Raw genomic sequence first — 14,420 nt, forward strand, 5'->3', positions numbered from 1 at the left:
ATTTATTTATTTATTTATTTTTCCTTTTTGTCTTTTTTCGTGTCCGGCAACGGATCGCAACCCTCAGTGTCGCGCCTGTACCGGACCGGGACTGGCAAGGGATCGCAAACCTCGGCGCTGCGCCCGCACCTCGCTCAGCCAGTGAGCGGGAACCGGTCTGTATGTGGGATCCGAACCCTCGGCGGGAGCGCCGCCGCGCTCCCAAGCAGCGCACTGTAGCAGTGCGCCACCGGGCCGGCCCACGTTTACCCATTTATTATAAAAGATATTTTAAAGGATATGAATAGACAGACAGATGAAGACATACACAGGGCAAAGTTTAGCAGGGTCCCGAGCACAGGATCTTCTGTTCCTGTGGAGTTGGGATGTGCCAACTTCCCAGCAGGCAGATGACTTCAGCCATCCAGAAGCTCCCCCAGCCTTGTGCTTTTGGGTTTTTATGGAAGCTTCATTACGTAGGCATGATTGAAGCACAGACAACCATGTCCAATTGTTATCAGACAAAAAGGGTGTGATGTGATATAATAGAGTGGGGACACCCAGCAAGGCCCGTTGGTTCAGTCTTCTTGGCCTCTCTTTGCAGTATTTCTTCCTCCCAGGCATGGGCTGGGGCCCCTTCCTGAATGGGATCTGATGACCTACAATCAGACAAGGTAGGTCAGGGAATTTCTTTATGGCCAGCTCCAAGACAGAAAGGCAGGGGAAGGTTAAAACCACAGTCACTACACGGTAGGGCTCTTTCATCCTTCGTCTAGATCCAGATTTCCGTCTAGTATCATGTTCCTCCTGCTCGAAGGACGTCCTTTAGCATTTTCTGCATTGCAGGTCAGCTGGTGACTAACTGTTTCAGTTTCTGTAGGTCTGAAAGTCTTTATTTCACCTTTATTATTGAAATATATTTTTACAGAATAAAGAATTCCAGGTTGATAGTTGTTTTTTTTTCCCCTTTAAATCTTCTAACTTGCATTGTTTCCAACAAGAAATCCGTTGCCCTTATCTTTGTCCCTCTATACATAACATATATCTGTAAAATCTGGCTGCTTTTAATATTTTCTCTTTATCACTAGTTTTAAGTAATTTAAATGATATTGCCTTGATGTAGTTTTCTTCATGTTTCTTGTGCCTGGAGTTCATTAAGATTCTTGGATCTGTAGATTTATAGTTTTCATCAACTTTGGAATACTTTTATCCACCATTTCTTCAAATATTTTTAACGCCCCTTTCAGGGCCTCAATTACACGTATAGTAGGAAGTCTGGAGTTTTCCCACCGATCACTAGTGCTCGTTTCATTTTTTTCCAATCATTTTTCTCTGTTTCATTTTAGGTAGTTTCCTTTGCTACTTCTTTAACATTACTAATCTTTTCTTCTGCAGTGTCTAATCTGCTGTTAATACATCCAATGTATTTGTCATCTCAGACATTATAGATTTCACCTCTACAAGTTCAATCTGGTTCTTTTTTCATATCTCCCATGTCTGTACTTAACATGTTCGATCTTTCCTCAAGCTTCCCGAAAATATGAAATACAATTATAACAACACTTTTAATGTCCTTGTCTACTAAGTCTATCATCTGTGTCATTTTGATCGACTGATTTGCATCTCACAAACTCCCAGGTGGTCCTGATGCTGCTAGTCCAGAGGGCACACTTTGAAGACCACCGGCTTATTATTTAGAACCAAAAAATTTTTAAATGAATGAGACAGTTGAGGTCTGCTTCCCCAAAGGAAAATAAAATCACTTGTGTTGTTTCCTTATCTAGGCCAGTTCTCAGACCCAGAGCCCATAAATTGGCCAGGTGCCCTGTGAAGAGACCCTACAATACTACAGGTCAGACAGGAGCAATGCCCAGTCCTTCCCCAAAGGGACCTACAGCTGCTTCTGTAGACAACCGTGCACTGGGGAGAGAGGACACCCAGACCAGGGCCTGAGCAGACACTGACACCTGGGGACTCAACGCACCACCACAGGGTCCCTGTGGGAGCAGGGGACATGGGGACAGTAATAAATGGAGCCCTGGTCCGGGACCCTCTTACAGACGATCATATCCCAGCCTAGGAAAGTATAACTGGAACCTACTTCACAGAGTCCCTGTGGGAGCAGGGGACATGGGGACAGTAATAAATGGAGCCCTGGCCCAGGACCCTCTTACAGACGATCATATCCCAGCCTAGGAAAGTATAACTGGAACCTACTTCACAGTTGGCAGAGTTCTCGCATCAGTCCTGTGGCCTGTGGAGTAAAGTGTGGCAGGAGAGACCCAATGCAAGCGTGAGAACCCCGCCCCAGCCAAGACGGTAACTCAAAATAATACCGCGTGTGGCGGAAATGGCCGCGCCCAGCAGAACCTCACACTCTCACAGGATGCAGGGGCGATGGCCACCCTCTTCCCATTTAATTTGCTGATCAGGTCCCTACAGAAACTGAACAGATCAAGGTGAATGACAGTGGAGCCCCACGAATGTCACCAACGGTGTCCGTGAGTCCAGCTGTTGTGCTGTCTGTGGAACCTTTTCTAAGTGACTGGGCAACGGTCTCTTTTCCATACTGGTGGCAGCTCAGGAACACTTCGCATCCACATCGGATGGACAACAGCAGACAGTCACACTGTGCCCTGGGTTGTGTCAACCCTCTGCCTTGTCACAGTGTAGTCTGAAGGAACTTAGGTCATCTGACCAACACGCAGAACACATCAGTCCACTTGCCGACAACATCATAATGACCAGGCCTGACAAGCAGAGAGTGCCAGGCTGGAGGACACATGCACCGCCTCGTGTGGGAGGTAACCGGAACACCGGTTCAGGGACTGGTCACTTCAGGAAAGCTCTTTGGAGTCCAGAGGTCTGGGACATGTTAGGACATCCCATCCAGGGTAAAGAACACATTCTGAGCCTCTCGTTTCTTGCCACTGAGAAAGAACCATCCCAGCTGTAGGCCTCTGGGTTTTATAAAGAGCGCTGGAACATGCTAGAGAATATGACATCAGTCCACTTGTTGGATGACGTGGAGACTTCTAGTTTTGCAGGGGGCCCAGCAAGAGGAAGGGCACTGCAGCTGGTGAGGTTGGTGACCCAGCAGACCCCTTGTACCTGGCATTGGTGGGTAAGGACGTGCTGTGGGTCTCTGGCAAGGCCCAAAAGGAGAACTGCGGCGCAGACCCTAAGTTTTGCAGCAAGGACGCACCATCTGCCCTGGGGAACTGCAGAGTTCTCAAAGAGAGGTTCCTGGGGCCGGTGAGGACTGTGCAACCACAACTCCCACCAGAGCCATCAGACAAGCCACAGGTCTGGAGGCTCAGCAGGAATCCAGGGAAAGACGGGGTGCATGCCTCGGTGCAGGCTCATGGAGGGGCAGAGGGCTGCATGAGCAGGTGGCCCAGGCCCACATTGCCCACCCTGGCACCACCCCCACAGAGGGTTCCAGTGACTAGTGGCGGGGGACAAACCTGGGCCTGACTCATGGTGTGGGCACAGCATGGTGGGCCAAGAACAGACGATGGCTCCACTCGGGGCTGGCCCTGGAGCCCATGTAGGGCAAGCCCTGGGCCAGAGCTTCTGCCGCACACGAGACTGTCCGCCTCGAGCGGAGAGAGCGGTTTACCGCAGGGACATGTGTGGACTCACGGCTGGGGAGTGGCGTGGCTGGTGGACGGGGGCCTGTGGAGCAAGACTGGGACTGTGGGGGAGGAAGGGCCGGCCGCGCCGACGGTGTGGGGTCTGCTTCAGTCCGTTCTGGGTTGCTATAACAGAATCACCTAAGACTGGGTGATTTATAAAGAGCAGAGGTTTATTTGGCTTACGATTCTGGGACAGCAGCATCTGGCACGGGCCTCAGGCTGCTTCTACTCATGGCAGAAAGTGGCAGCAGCCGGAGGATACAAGCAGATCACATGGCGAGAGAGGAAGCAAGAGAGAGAGAGAGGAGGTGCCAGGGTCTTTTTAAGCAACGAGCTCTTGTGGGAACTAATAGAGCAAGAACTCACTCATCAATCCCCCCTCCCCCGGGGAGAGCATTAATCCATTCATGAGGGATCCGCCCCCATGACTCAATCAGTTTCCAACACTGCCACATTGGGGATCAAATGTCCACATCAGTTTTGGAGGAGACAACACATCCAAACTCCATCATTCCGCCCCTGGCCCCCCAAAACTCATGTCGCTCTCACATACAAAATACAGTCATTCTATCCCAACAGTCCCCAAAGTCTTAGCTTGCTCCAGCACCAGCTTAAAAGTCCAAAGTCCAAAGTCTCCTCTGAGACCAAAAGCAAAAGTCCTTCCAGCTGTGAACCTGTAAAAGTCAAAACCAAATTTATCTACTGCCAAGAAACAATGGTGGAACAGACACTGGGTACACGTTCCCATTCCAAAAGGGAGGAATAGGCCAGAAGAAAGGAGAAACAGGCCCCAAACAAGTCCGAAACCCAGCAGGGCAGGTATTAAATCTTGAAGGTCCAAAATAATCTTCCTTGACTCCAAGTCCTGCATCCTGGGCACAATTGGGCATCTGGTCCTCCAAAGCATCAGGCAGCTTCATTCCCACAGCTCTGCCAGGCACAGCCCAGTGGACCGTGCTGGCACCTGTGGCTTTTCCAGGCCTGCATTGCACGTTACCAGTGGCCTGGGAGTCCTGGCAGCCCTGCTGCATTGGCTGTACTGGACATTTCTCTGATGGGGACTCTCTGTGGGGGCTCCAACCCCACTTTTCTGCTTGGCATTTGTCTAGTAAATGACCTCTGTGGTGGCTCCACCCCTGTAGCAGGTGTCTGCCTGGGCCCCCAGGCTTTTCCATACATCCTCTGAAATCTGGGTGGAGGCTGCCATGACTCCACTGCTCTCACGTCCTGCTGGCCTGTGGACTTAACACGACATGGATGCCACCGAGGTTGCAGGCCTCTACTCTCCAGGGCTGCTGCATGAACCACACTAGGGGCCGCTCCAGCAGGAGCAGCTGGGATGCAGGGAGCAGGTTCCCGGGGGCAGCTGTGCCCCAGGTCTGTCCTCTGGGACAACTCAGTCCTTCTAGGTCTCAGGGCCTGTGATGGGTGGGGCACCCTTCCAGACTTCTCAAATGCCTTTAGGGCATTTTTTCCATTGTCGTGGTACTTAGCATCTGGGTGTCTCACTGTCAAGATAATGTCTTTAGCAACCAGTTTATCTGCTTCACCCTTGCATTGTTCTGTCTCTCTGCTTCTTTACTGCATGGCCAGGCCGCAAAGTCTCCAAATCTTTATGCTCTGCTTCCCTTTTAAATTCTGGCTTTGTGTTATGCCTTTGCTGCCATAACTCAGCTAGGCTGTTAGAAGCAACCATGCAGCTTCTTTAATGCTTTGCTGCTTAGAAATTTCTTTGGACAAATGCTCTGGTTCACGACTCTTAAGTTCCAACTTCCACAACATCCAAGGTCATGGACACAGTGCAGCCAGGTTCCTCGCTATGGTGTAGCAAGGGTGATCTTCTGTCCAATTCCCAATAAGTCCCTCATTCCTATCTGAGACCTCATCATCCGCATGGCCTTTACTGTCCACATTTCTATCAGCATTCTGCTCGCCACTACGTAAGTCTCTAAGACATTCCAAACTTTCCCTCGTCTTTTTCTCTCCTTCTAAGTCTCCAAACTCCTCCAACCGTTGCCCATTACCCAGTTCCAAAGCCGCATCCACATTTTCAGGTCTCTGTTTAGCAACGCCCCACTCCTCGGTACCAATTTTCTGTTTTAGTCCATTTGTGTTGCTATAACAGAATTACCTGAGACTGTGTAATTTATAAAGAAAGAGGTTTATTTGGCTCATGATTCTGGGACAGCTGCATCTGGCACGGGCCTCACGCTGCTTCTACTCATGGTGGAAAGTGGCAGCGCATAACTTCGTATAGCATACATTATACGAAGTTATACGAGGTTATTTGGCTTACAATTCTGGGACAGCTGCATCTGGCACGGGCCTCAGGCTGCTTCTACTCATGGTGGAAAGTGGCAGCAGCAGGCGGGTATGAGCAGATCACATGGTGACAGGAAGCGAGAGGAGAGAGAGGAGAGAGAGAGAGAGAGAAGGTGCCAGGGTCTTTTTAAGCAACGAGCTCTCACGGGAACTAATAGAGCGAGAACTCACTCCTGAATCCCCCCTCCCCCAGGGAGAGCATTAATCCATTCATGAGGGATCCGTCCCCATGACTCAGTCAGTTTCCAGCACTGCCACATTGGACATCAAATGTCCACATGCATTTCGGAGGGGACAACACATCCAAACTCCATCAGTTCTCATGCCGCATGGCATTGTCCATCAGGAGAGCCCACTGCAGGGGAGGCGCCATACCCACAGGGACTCATGACCCAGTGCTCCAGGCAGGCTCCCAACCAGAGTAGCAGACACAGCCCTCTGCCCCCAGCAATAAAGACCAGCGCCCCCACTGCAGGTCCAGAGACCAGCTGGAGACTGGGTGGCACGCTGAGGCCTCTTCCCCTTGGCGAGGCCGTGACTCATACTCCAGGCGTAGCGTGCCTTTCCTGCCCATGGTGCCTCAGCATCCGATCCTCAGCAGGGCTCCCAAGTGACATCACCTTCCCCACAGGGCACCCCTGTCCTGGGAGCCACCCACAGGCAGTGTCAGATAGCTCTTGCCAAAGTGCAGCTGACAGTATCCTGACAATGACACCTGTGCAACTATGGTGCTGTCCTTCAGGACGGGTCCTCAAATCCATGGCCCCCTGGGTCATGTGGCCACATGGGTCTGGGGACCAAGGGGTGGAAGCAGGACTGGCCACCCATCATCCTGCTAGTGCCCCACTGGGGAAGGGGTGCTTCCTGTCCTGCAGCTTTAACCTGTGGGGCCAAGGTCCTGGTCTCCAGAGAAAAACTCTGCCACCTGGAGCAGAGTGAGGAAGCACCCACAGCAGTGACAGCCACCTGGCCACGGTGGCTCCTGTTCCGGTTGAACATCATCTGGCAGAGGTGACCCTAATCACCTACTCAATGGGGGCAATGAGGACAGTTTGAAGGAGAGCAGAACCCAGTAAATGCACGATGACAAGGACGCAGACCTGTGGGTCTAGGTCATCCCTGCAGGCCCAGGAGGGAGGGGAGCCCCGGCCACGGCCTCGGGCAGGAGAGCAGAACCCAGTAAATGCACGATGACAAGGACGCAGACCTGTGGGTCTAGGTCATCCTTGCAGGCCCAGGAGGGAGGGGAGCCCCGGCCACGGCCTCGGGCGACAGCTGCTGCAGGGTGGGGCTTGCCCTTCTCACGTCTTCTTGTGAGCCTTCCCTGAGATTGCAACCAACGAGAGTTCTGGAAAAGCCAAGTCCAGGGGGAGAAGCCGCACAGAAGCAAGAGTGTCTGAGGGGCGAGGTGTGGCTGCCCTCAGTCAACGGGCACCAAACTAGCCAGGGTCACACTTCCCTCCCCGGGGTGGGGGGACACAGCCAGATTCACTGACCTCACCCTCAGAGGAAACAGGAGCACCTTAAGTGCCGAGCACACACCCGACGTAAGGTCACTGCCTGGACCAGAGCAGGGCATGGGGCATCCAGGAGCAGCCCCACTCTCCACCACGCCCTACTCCCTGGGCCACTAGGTCTGCCCTCCAGCCACCGCCAGGGCTGCAGCATCCACCCCACCCTGACCCCCGACACACACCTGACTGCAGGAAAAAATACGAGGCAGGACCCACAAGAAGGTTGGAATTGCTTTTATTGGGGGCGGACACCGCAGGGCCCCCGCCCATGGTCAGGTTAGTGTTCTGCCCTCACAGAGGCGGCCGGCAGCCTGGCACCTCCACCTACCGCCTGCCTGGGTTAGTGGAACATGCAAAGCTCAGTCTAAGGGAGGAGGGAGGGGTGAGGGCCACCAAGGCCAGGGGCTGAGGGAACAGGAGGGTGGGTGGCACTGGGCTGGGGTGCCTCGTCACCACACACTGCCCAGCTGGCCTCCCTGGGCCAAAGAGGGGCTGAGACTGATCTGGGAACTGGGGCTCCCTGGGAAAAAATGGCAGGCAGCACCCCAGGGTGGGGCTCCACAGGCTCGAGGGCCCCTGGGCCCACAGGGAGGGCACATCTGCAGGACCCCCGGCCACACCCACCTGGGAGCGTCTGTCTCCCACCCCGGGCCTGGGTCCTCGGCGCCTGGGGTAGGAGGGAGAACACAGAAGGCACTTACTAGGGAGCTGAGGCTGAGAGGCTGAAGCCTGAGGCCTGGGGTCTTGGGAGTGAGTGTCGGGGTGTGGGGTGAGCCACGAAGCAGAGCTCAGACGCAGCTGCAGGAACCGGCAGGAGGCTGGAGCCCAAACACCTAGCTCTGAAGACTGGACCCTCATCTTCCCATGGGGAAGGGGATTCTCTGGGCAGGCTGCAAGAGNCCCCACTCCTCGGTACCAATTTTCTGTTTTAGTCCATTTGTGTTGCTATAACAGAATTACCTGAGACTGTGTAATTTATAAAGAAAGAGGTTTATTTGGCTCATGATTCTGGGACAGCTGCATCTGGCACGGGCCTCAGGCTGCTTCTACTCATGGTGGAAAGTGGCAGCAGCAGGCGGGTATGAGCAGATCACATGGTGACAGGAAGCGAGAGGAGAGAGAGGAGAGAGAGAGAGAGAGAAGGTGCCAGGGTCTTTTTAAGCAACGAGCTCTCACGGGAACTAATAGAGCGAGAACTCACTCCTGAATCCCCCCTCCCCCAGGGAGAGCATTAATCCATTCATGAGGGATCCGTCCCCATGACTCAGTCAGTTTCCAGCACTGCCACATTGGACATCAAATGTCCACATGCATTTCGGAGGGGACAACACATCCAAACTCCATCAGTTCTCATGCCGCATGGCATTGTCCATCAGGAGAGCCCACTGCAGGGGAGGCGCCATACCCACAGGGACTCATGACCCAGTGCTCCAGGCAGGCTCCCAACCAGAGTAGCAGACACAGCCCTCTGCCCCCAGCAATAAAGACCAGCGCCCCCACTGCAGGTCCAGAGACCAGCTGGAGACTGGGTGGCACGCTGAGGCCTCTTCCCCTTGGCGAGGCCGTGACTCATACTCCAGGCGTAGCGTGCCTTTCCTGCCCATGGTGCCTCAGCATCCGATCCTCAGCAGGGCTCCCAAGTGACATCACCTTCCCCACAGGGCACCCCTGTCCTGGGAGCCACCCACAGGCAGTGTCAGATAGCTCTTGCCAAAGTGCAGCTGACAGTATCCTGACAATGACACCTGTGCAACTATGGTGCTGTCCTTCAGGACGGGTCCTCAAATCCATGGCCCCCTGGGTCATGTGGCCACATGGGTCTGGGGACCAAGGGGTGGAAGCAGGACTGGCCACCCATCATCCTGCTAGTGCCCCACTGGGGAAGGGGTGCTTCCTGTCCTGCAGCTTTAACCTGTGGGGCCAAGGTCCTGGTCTCCAGAGAAAAACTCTGCCACCTGGAGCAGAGTGAGGAAGCACCCACAGCAGTGACAGCCACCTGGCCACGGTGGCTCCTGTTCCGGTTGAACATCATCTGGCAGAGGTGACCCTAATCACCTACTCAATGGGGGCAATGAGGACAGTTTGAAGGAGAGCAGAACCCAGTAAATGCACGATGACAAGGACGCAGACCTGTGGGTCTAGGTCATCCCTGCAGGCCCAGGAGGGAGGGGAGCCCCGGCCACGGCCTCGGGCAACAGCTGCTGCAGGGTGGGGCTTGCCCTTCTCACGTCTTCTTGTGAGCCTTCCCTGAGATTGCAACCAACGAGAGTTCTGGAAAAGCCAAGTCCAGGGGGAGAAGCCGCACAGAAGCAAGAGTGTCTGAGGGGCGAGGTGTGGCTGCCCTCAGTCAACGGGCACCAAACTAGCCAGGGTCACACTTCCCTCCCCGGGGTGGGGGGACACAGCCAGATTCACTGACCTCACCCTCAGAGGAAACAGGAGCACCTTAAGTGCCGAGCACACACCCGACGTAAGGTCACTGCCTGGACCAGAGCAGGGCATGGGGCATCCAGGAGCAGCCCCACTCTCCACCACGCCCTACTCCCTGGGCCACTAGGTCTGCCCTCCAGCCACCGCCAGGGCTGCAGCATCCACCCCACCCTGACCCCCGACACACACCTGACTGCAGGAAAAAATACGAGGCAGGACCCACAAGAAGGTTGGAATTGCTTTTATTGGGGGCGGACACCGCAGGGCCCCCGCCCATGGTCAGGTTAGTGTTCTGCCCTCACAGAGGCGGCCGGCAGCCTGGCACCTCCACCTACCGCCTGCCTGGGTTAGTGGAACATGCAAAGCTCAGTCTAAGGGAGGAGGGAGGGGTGAGGGCCACCAAGGCCAGGGGCTGAGGGAACAGGAGGGTGGGTGGCACTGGGCTGGGGTGCCTCGTCACCACACACTGCCCAGCTGGCCTCCCTGGGCCAAAGAGGGGCTGAGACTGATCTGGGAACTGGGGCTCCCTGGGAAAAAATGGCAGGCAGCACCCCAGGGTGGGGCTCCACAGGCTCGAGGGCCCCTGGGCCCACAGGGAGGGCACATCTGCAGGACCCCCGGCCACACCCACCTGGGAGCGTCTGTCTCCCACCCCGGGCCTGGGTCCTCGGCGCCTGGGGTAGGAGGGAGAACACAGAAGGCACTTACTAGGGAGCTGAGGCTGAGAGGCTGAAGCCTGAGGCCTGGGGTCTTGGGAGTGAGTGTCGGGGTGTGGGGTGAGCCACGAAGCAGAGCTCAGACGCAGCTGCAGGAACCGGCAGGAGGCTGGAGCCCAAACACCTAGCTCTGAAGACTGGACCCTCATCTTCCCATGGGGAAGGGGATTCTCTGGGCAGGCTGCAAGAGGCATCTGACCCGGGACCCCCTCCCTCCCCAGCAAGACCCACTGAGTGAGCAGGCCAGTCCTGGAAACACGCTGGGGAGAGGATGCTGGCCTAGGAGTCGAGGCCCCGAGAGGGCTGAGGGCCCTCCACTGATGGGACTGGCTCCAGCTGCCCTCAGCAGCCAGGACTGGTGGGTGGCTTACGGGGCTGGGTGCCTTGTCCGGAAGGAACCCTCTCTGGGGAGACAGGAGGAGGCTGGGGGCCTGGCTCTGGACCCTGCAAGGCACCTGGCTGTGGCGAGTGGCAGGTAGAAGGGAGTGCGGATACCCGATGGAGGTGAGGCGGCCAGTGGGGCTTGGCCACCCCCGCGCCCAGGCTGTCTGGACAGCAGATATATATTACTATATTAGTCTGGTTTTTTTTGGTTAAACTTTAGGCACCACTTGGGAGGAAGACACCTTCAAACATTAAAGAAAGACCCCAGCGCCTCGGCGGGGAGCCTGGCCACATGCAGAGCGGGAGGGCAGGTGCAGGCAGGGGGTCAGGCCACTGCAGACTCAGGGCCCCCCAGGGAGGCTGAGGGCCCCGAGGCGTAGCGGCGGCCATAGCCCGAGGAGGAGTAGGAGGAGGAAGAGAAAGTCATGGAGAAGCTGGAGCCAGTGGCATCGAAGCTGCCGCGGCGGGAGCCAGCCCGGGAGCCTGTGCGCGAGCCCGTGCGCGAGCCGGCGGCGGAGCCGGAGCCGCTGACGCTGTAGGGGCTGTAGTAGCCCTTGCTGGACTGGGCAGCGGCCTCCAGCAGCCGCAGGCCCGTGCCCTCCTCCACCATGCTGCGGTCCAGTGCGTCCTTGTACGAGATCTTGAGCTTGGTCTTGGGGCAGGTGAGGTACTTGGAGTAGGCGCCGACGTCGCGCAGCTTCTGGGCGGTGCGGGTGTCCACGGTGCCACGCTGCAGGGCCTCCTCCAGGGGCAAACGGCGCTTCATGTCGGGCTCAATCAAGCCTCCCGTCAGGTACTGCACCTCCAGGAAGCGCTGGCCGGCCTCGTAGTACAGCCAGCCCTTCTTCAGGGCCTGGGCGGCCGACATCTTGGTCTTGGTGCGTGGGTCCTCGAAGCCGCAGAAGGCCTTCTGGGCCAGGTTGATGCGGTCCACCATGATCTTGTCCACCAGGCCCTTGTTGACGGCATCCGTGACGGGGAAGCGCTCGCCAGTGCTGGGGTCGATGATGCCCCCAGTGCAGGCCTGTGCCTCCAGCAGCCGCTGCCCAGTGATGTTGTCGACCAGGTTGCGGTGCATGGCCTCTGTGATGGACACCTTCTCCAGCGTCTCCGTGTCCAGGATGCCGGCCACGGGGCCTGTCTCCTCAGTGGGGTCAGACCAGGGGGCCAGCTGGGTCCTAGAGACGGCAGGACTGATGGGGTAGGAGGAAGAGGAGCCCACCGATGAGGAGCGGGAGCGGAAGCCGCTGGCATTGCCCGAGAGCATGTCGGCAAACTCGGTGATGGAGAGCGTGCCGGCGCGGTACTGGTCCAGTGCCGAGCGGTCGATGAGGTTCTTGGCAATGGCGTCATCGATGTCGTACTGGCGGCCAGAACGGCGGTCAATGATCATGGACTTGACCACGCCATCCGAGGAGGAGATGGTGATCTCCTCCCACTCGCACTCCTGCTCGGACAGCTCCAGGTATGTCTGGTGGTCAATGAGGCCTTTGCGGTAGGCCTCGTACACCGACATCTCTTTGCCCGTCTCAGGGTCCACGATCACCACGCGGCGCTTGCGCACCGAGGACTTGGAGGACGTCTTCCGCTCCCGCTTCCTCTCCTTCAGCGGCAGGAGGCACAAGCCCGTCTGGGGGTCAGTGATGCAGCGCTCCATCAGCTGCAGGTAGGTGAGGTTCTCCTCTGTGTTGGGGTCGAAGAAGCCCTTGGTGTCATCGGAGGGGTCCGTCAGGATCTCATTCATCTCCTCGTCAAAGAGGCCACGCTTGTAGGCCACCTCCACAGGCAAGCGGTGGCTCTCCTCGGGGTCTATGATGCCACCCGTGGCAATCTGGGCCTCCAGCAGGCGGATGCCATGGTCTTTCAGGATCAGGCCCTTCTTCATGGCCTGGAAGAGGGAGATCAGCTTCCCAGAGTAGGGGTCCTTGTAGCCTGTGACGGCACGTTCAGCTGACAGCAACTTGTCCTTGAACTCGGGGCCCACGATGCCCATGCGCACGGCCTCCTCCACGGTCAGCTTGAGCCCCTTAATGGGGTCGATGACATAGCCGGTGGCTGCCTGTGCCTCCAGGAGCTCAAAGGCCGTGCCGGGGCGGATAATGCCCTTCTTCATGGCCTGGTACACAGACAGCCGCTCCTTGGTGGTGTCCACAAAGACGCCGGCAATGCAGCTGGTGCCCTCAAGGAACTTCTTCAGGCTCTTGGTGACCTCCTCGATGGAGGTCAGGCCCGCCTGCAGCTGCAGCGCCGTGGCCTCATCCATGACCTGCGAGCGCACCAGCTCCTCCAGGGTGATCTGCTTGCGCAGGCCAGGGAAGGTCACCTGGTGGGCACCAGAGAGTTTCAGGAGCAGCTGGCCGCTGTTCTCATCACGGTGGCACCGTTTGAGCAGCTGCGTGTAGCTGAGGCGCTCCTCTGTGGAAGGGTCCACATAGCTGCGCACCTCGCTGGGCTCTGAGAGCTTGTCATGCGTGTCCTTGTTGAGGTGGCCGCGCTGGTAGGCCACCTCCAGCGGGAGGTGGAAGCCCAGGTGGGGATCTATGATGCCGCCTGTGGCCAGCTGGGCATCCAGCAGCCGCAGGGCCTCCTCGGCAGGGATGAGCTCCTTCTTCATGGCCTGGAAGAGTGAGATGGTCTGCTCGGTGTAGGGGTCACGGTAGCCGGTGACAGCCCGCTCGGCCGAGAGCAGCCGGTCATGCAGCTCAGGGCCAACCAGGCCCTTCCGCACAGCCTCGTCCACAGTCAGCCGCTCGCCCTTCACCGGGTCCAGCAGGAAACCTGTGGCCGCCTGTGCCTCCAGTAGCAAGCGGGCCACCTCGGCACTCAGCTGCCCGTTCTTGAAAGCCTGGTAGATGGTCAACGTCTGCCCAGAGCTACACAGGTAGACACCGGCCACGCAGCCTGTGCCATAGAGGTAGCGCCAGGCGGACTCTGCCTCGAGGACCTCGCGGAGGCTCTTGGTGCCCTCCCTGAGCATGTTGTAGGACTCAAGGGAGATGACCCGGGCATGGTACAGGTCCTCGGCAGTGAGGCGGCGGCGCACGTAGTCGTAGGACGCCAGGTTCTGCTGGCGGATGATCTCGGTCTTTTCAATGATCTCGATGATGATGATGATCATGCGCTCCTTGGTCACCCGGCCAGCCTGGAAGTCGGCCATCAGCCGGGTCCGCTGTTCCTCAGGAATTAGGTCAGATTGCATCACCTCCCACAGGGACATGGTGGAGCCACCGTGGCCACCACTGCCAGGAATATCGATCTGCGTCTCCTCGAATGCGCGCCGGGTCTCCTCTTCAGTGTACACCTGCGTGGTCTCCACCACCTCAACCTTCTCTGCCCCTTTTAGTGGCAGGAGGCGCAGGCCCGTCTCCGGGTCCTCCACACAGCGCTCCAGCAGCTGCAGGTAGGTGAGGTTCTCGTGTGTGTTGGGGTCAAAGAAG

At 57.0% G+C, this 14,420-nt stretch overlaps 1 protein-coding gene across 1 annotated transcript in view; it reads right to left on the bottom strand.

The window, feature by feature from the left end:
- Positions 1 to 10,109: 10,109 nt before the first annotated feature.
- The window catches only part of PLEC (plectin), a 72,486-nt gene continuing 68,175 nt past the window's right edge, over positions 10,110 to 14,420 (bottom strand). Inside the window, exon 39 of the mRNA XM_008571697.1 lies at positions 10,110 to 14,418. Coding sequence (XP_008569919.1) covers positions 11,309 to 14,418 — 3,110 coding nt within the window. The 3' untranslated portion in view covers positions 10,110 to 11,308. The remainder of the gene's footprint in view (positions 14,419 to 14,420) is intronic.

Source organism: Galeopterus variegatus, unplaced genomic scaffold (genome assembly GCF_000696425.1).
Source record: "Galeopterus variegatus unplaced genomic scaffold, G_variegatus-3.0.2 Scaffold711, whole genome shotgun sequence".
NCBI classification, from domain to species: domain Eukaryota; kingdom Metazoa; phylum Chordata; class Mammalia; order Dermoptera; family Cynocephalidae; genus Galeopterus; species Galeopterus variegatus.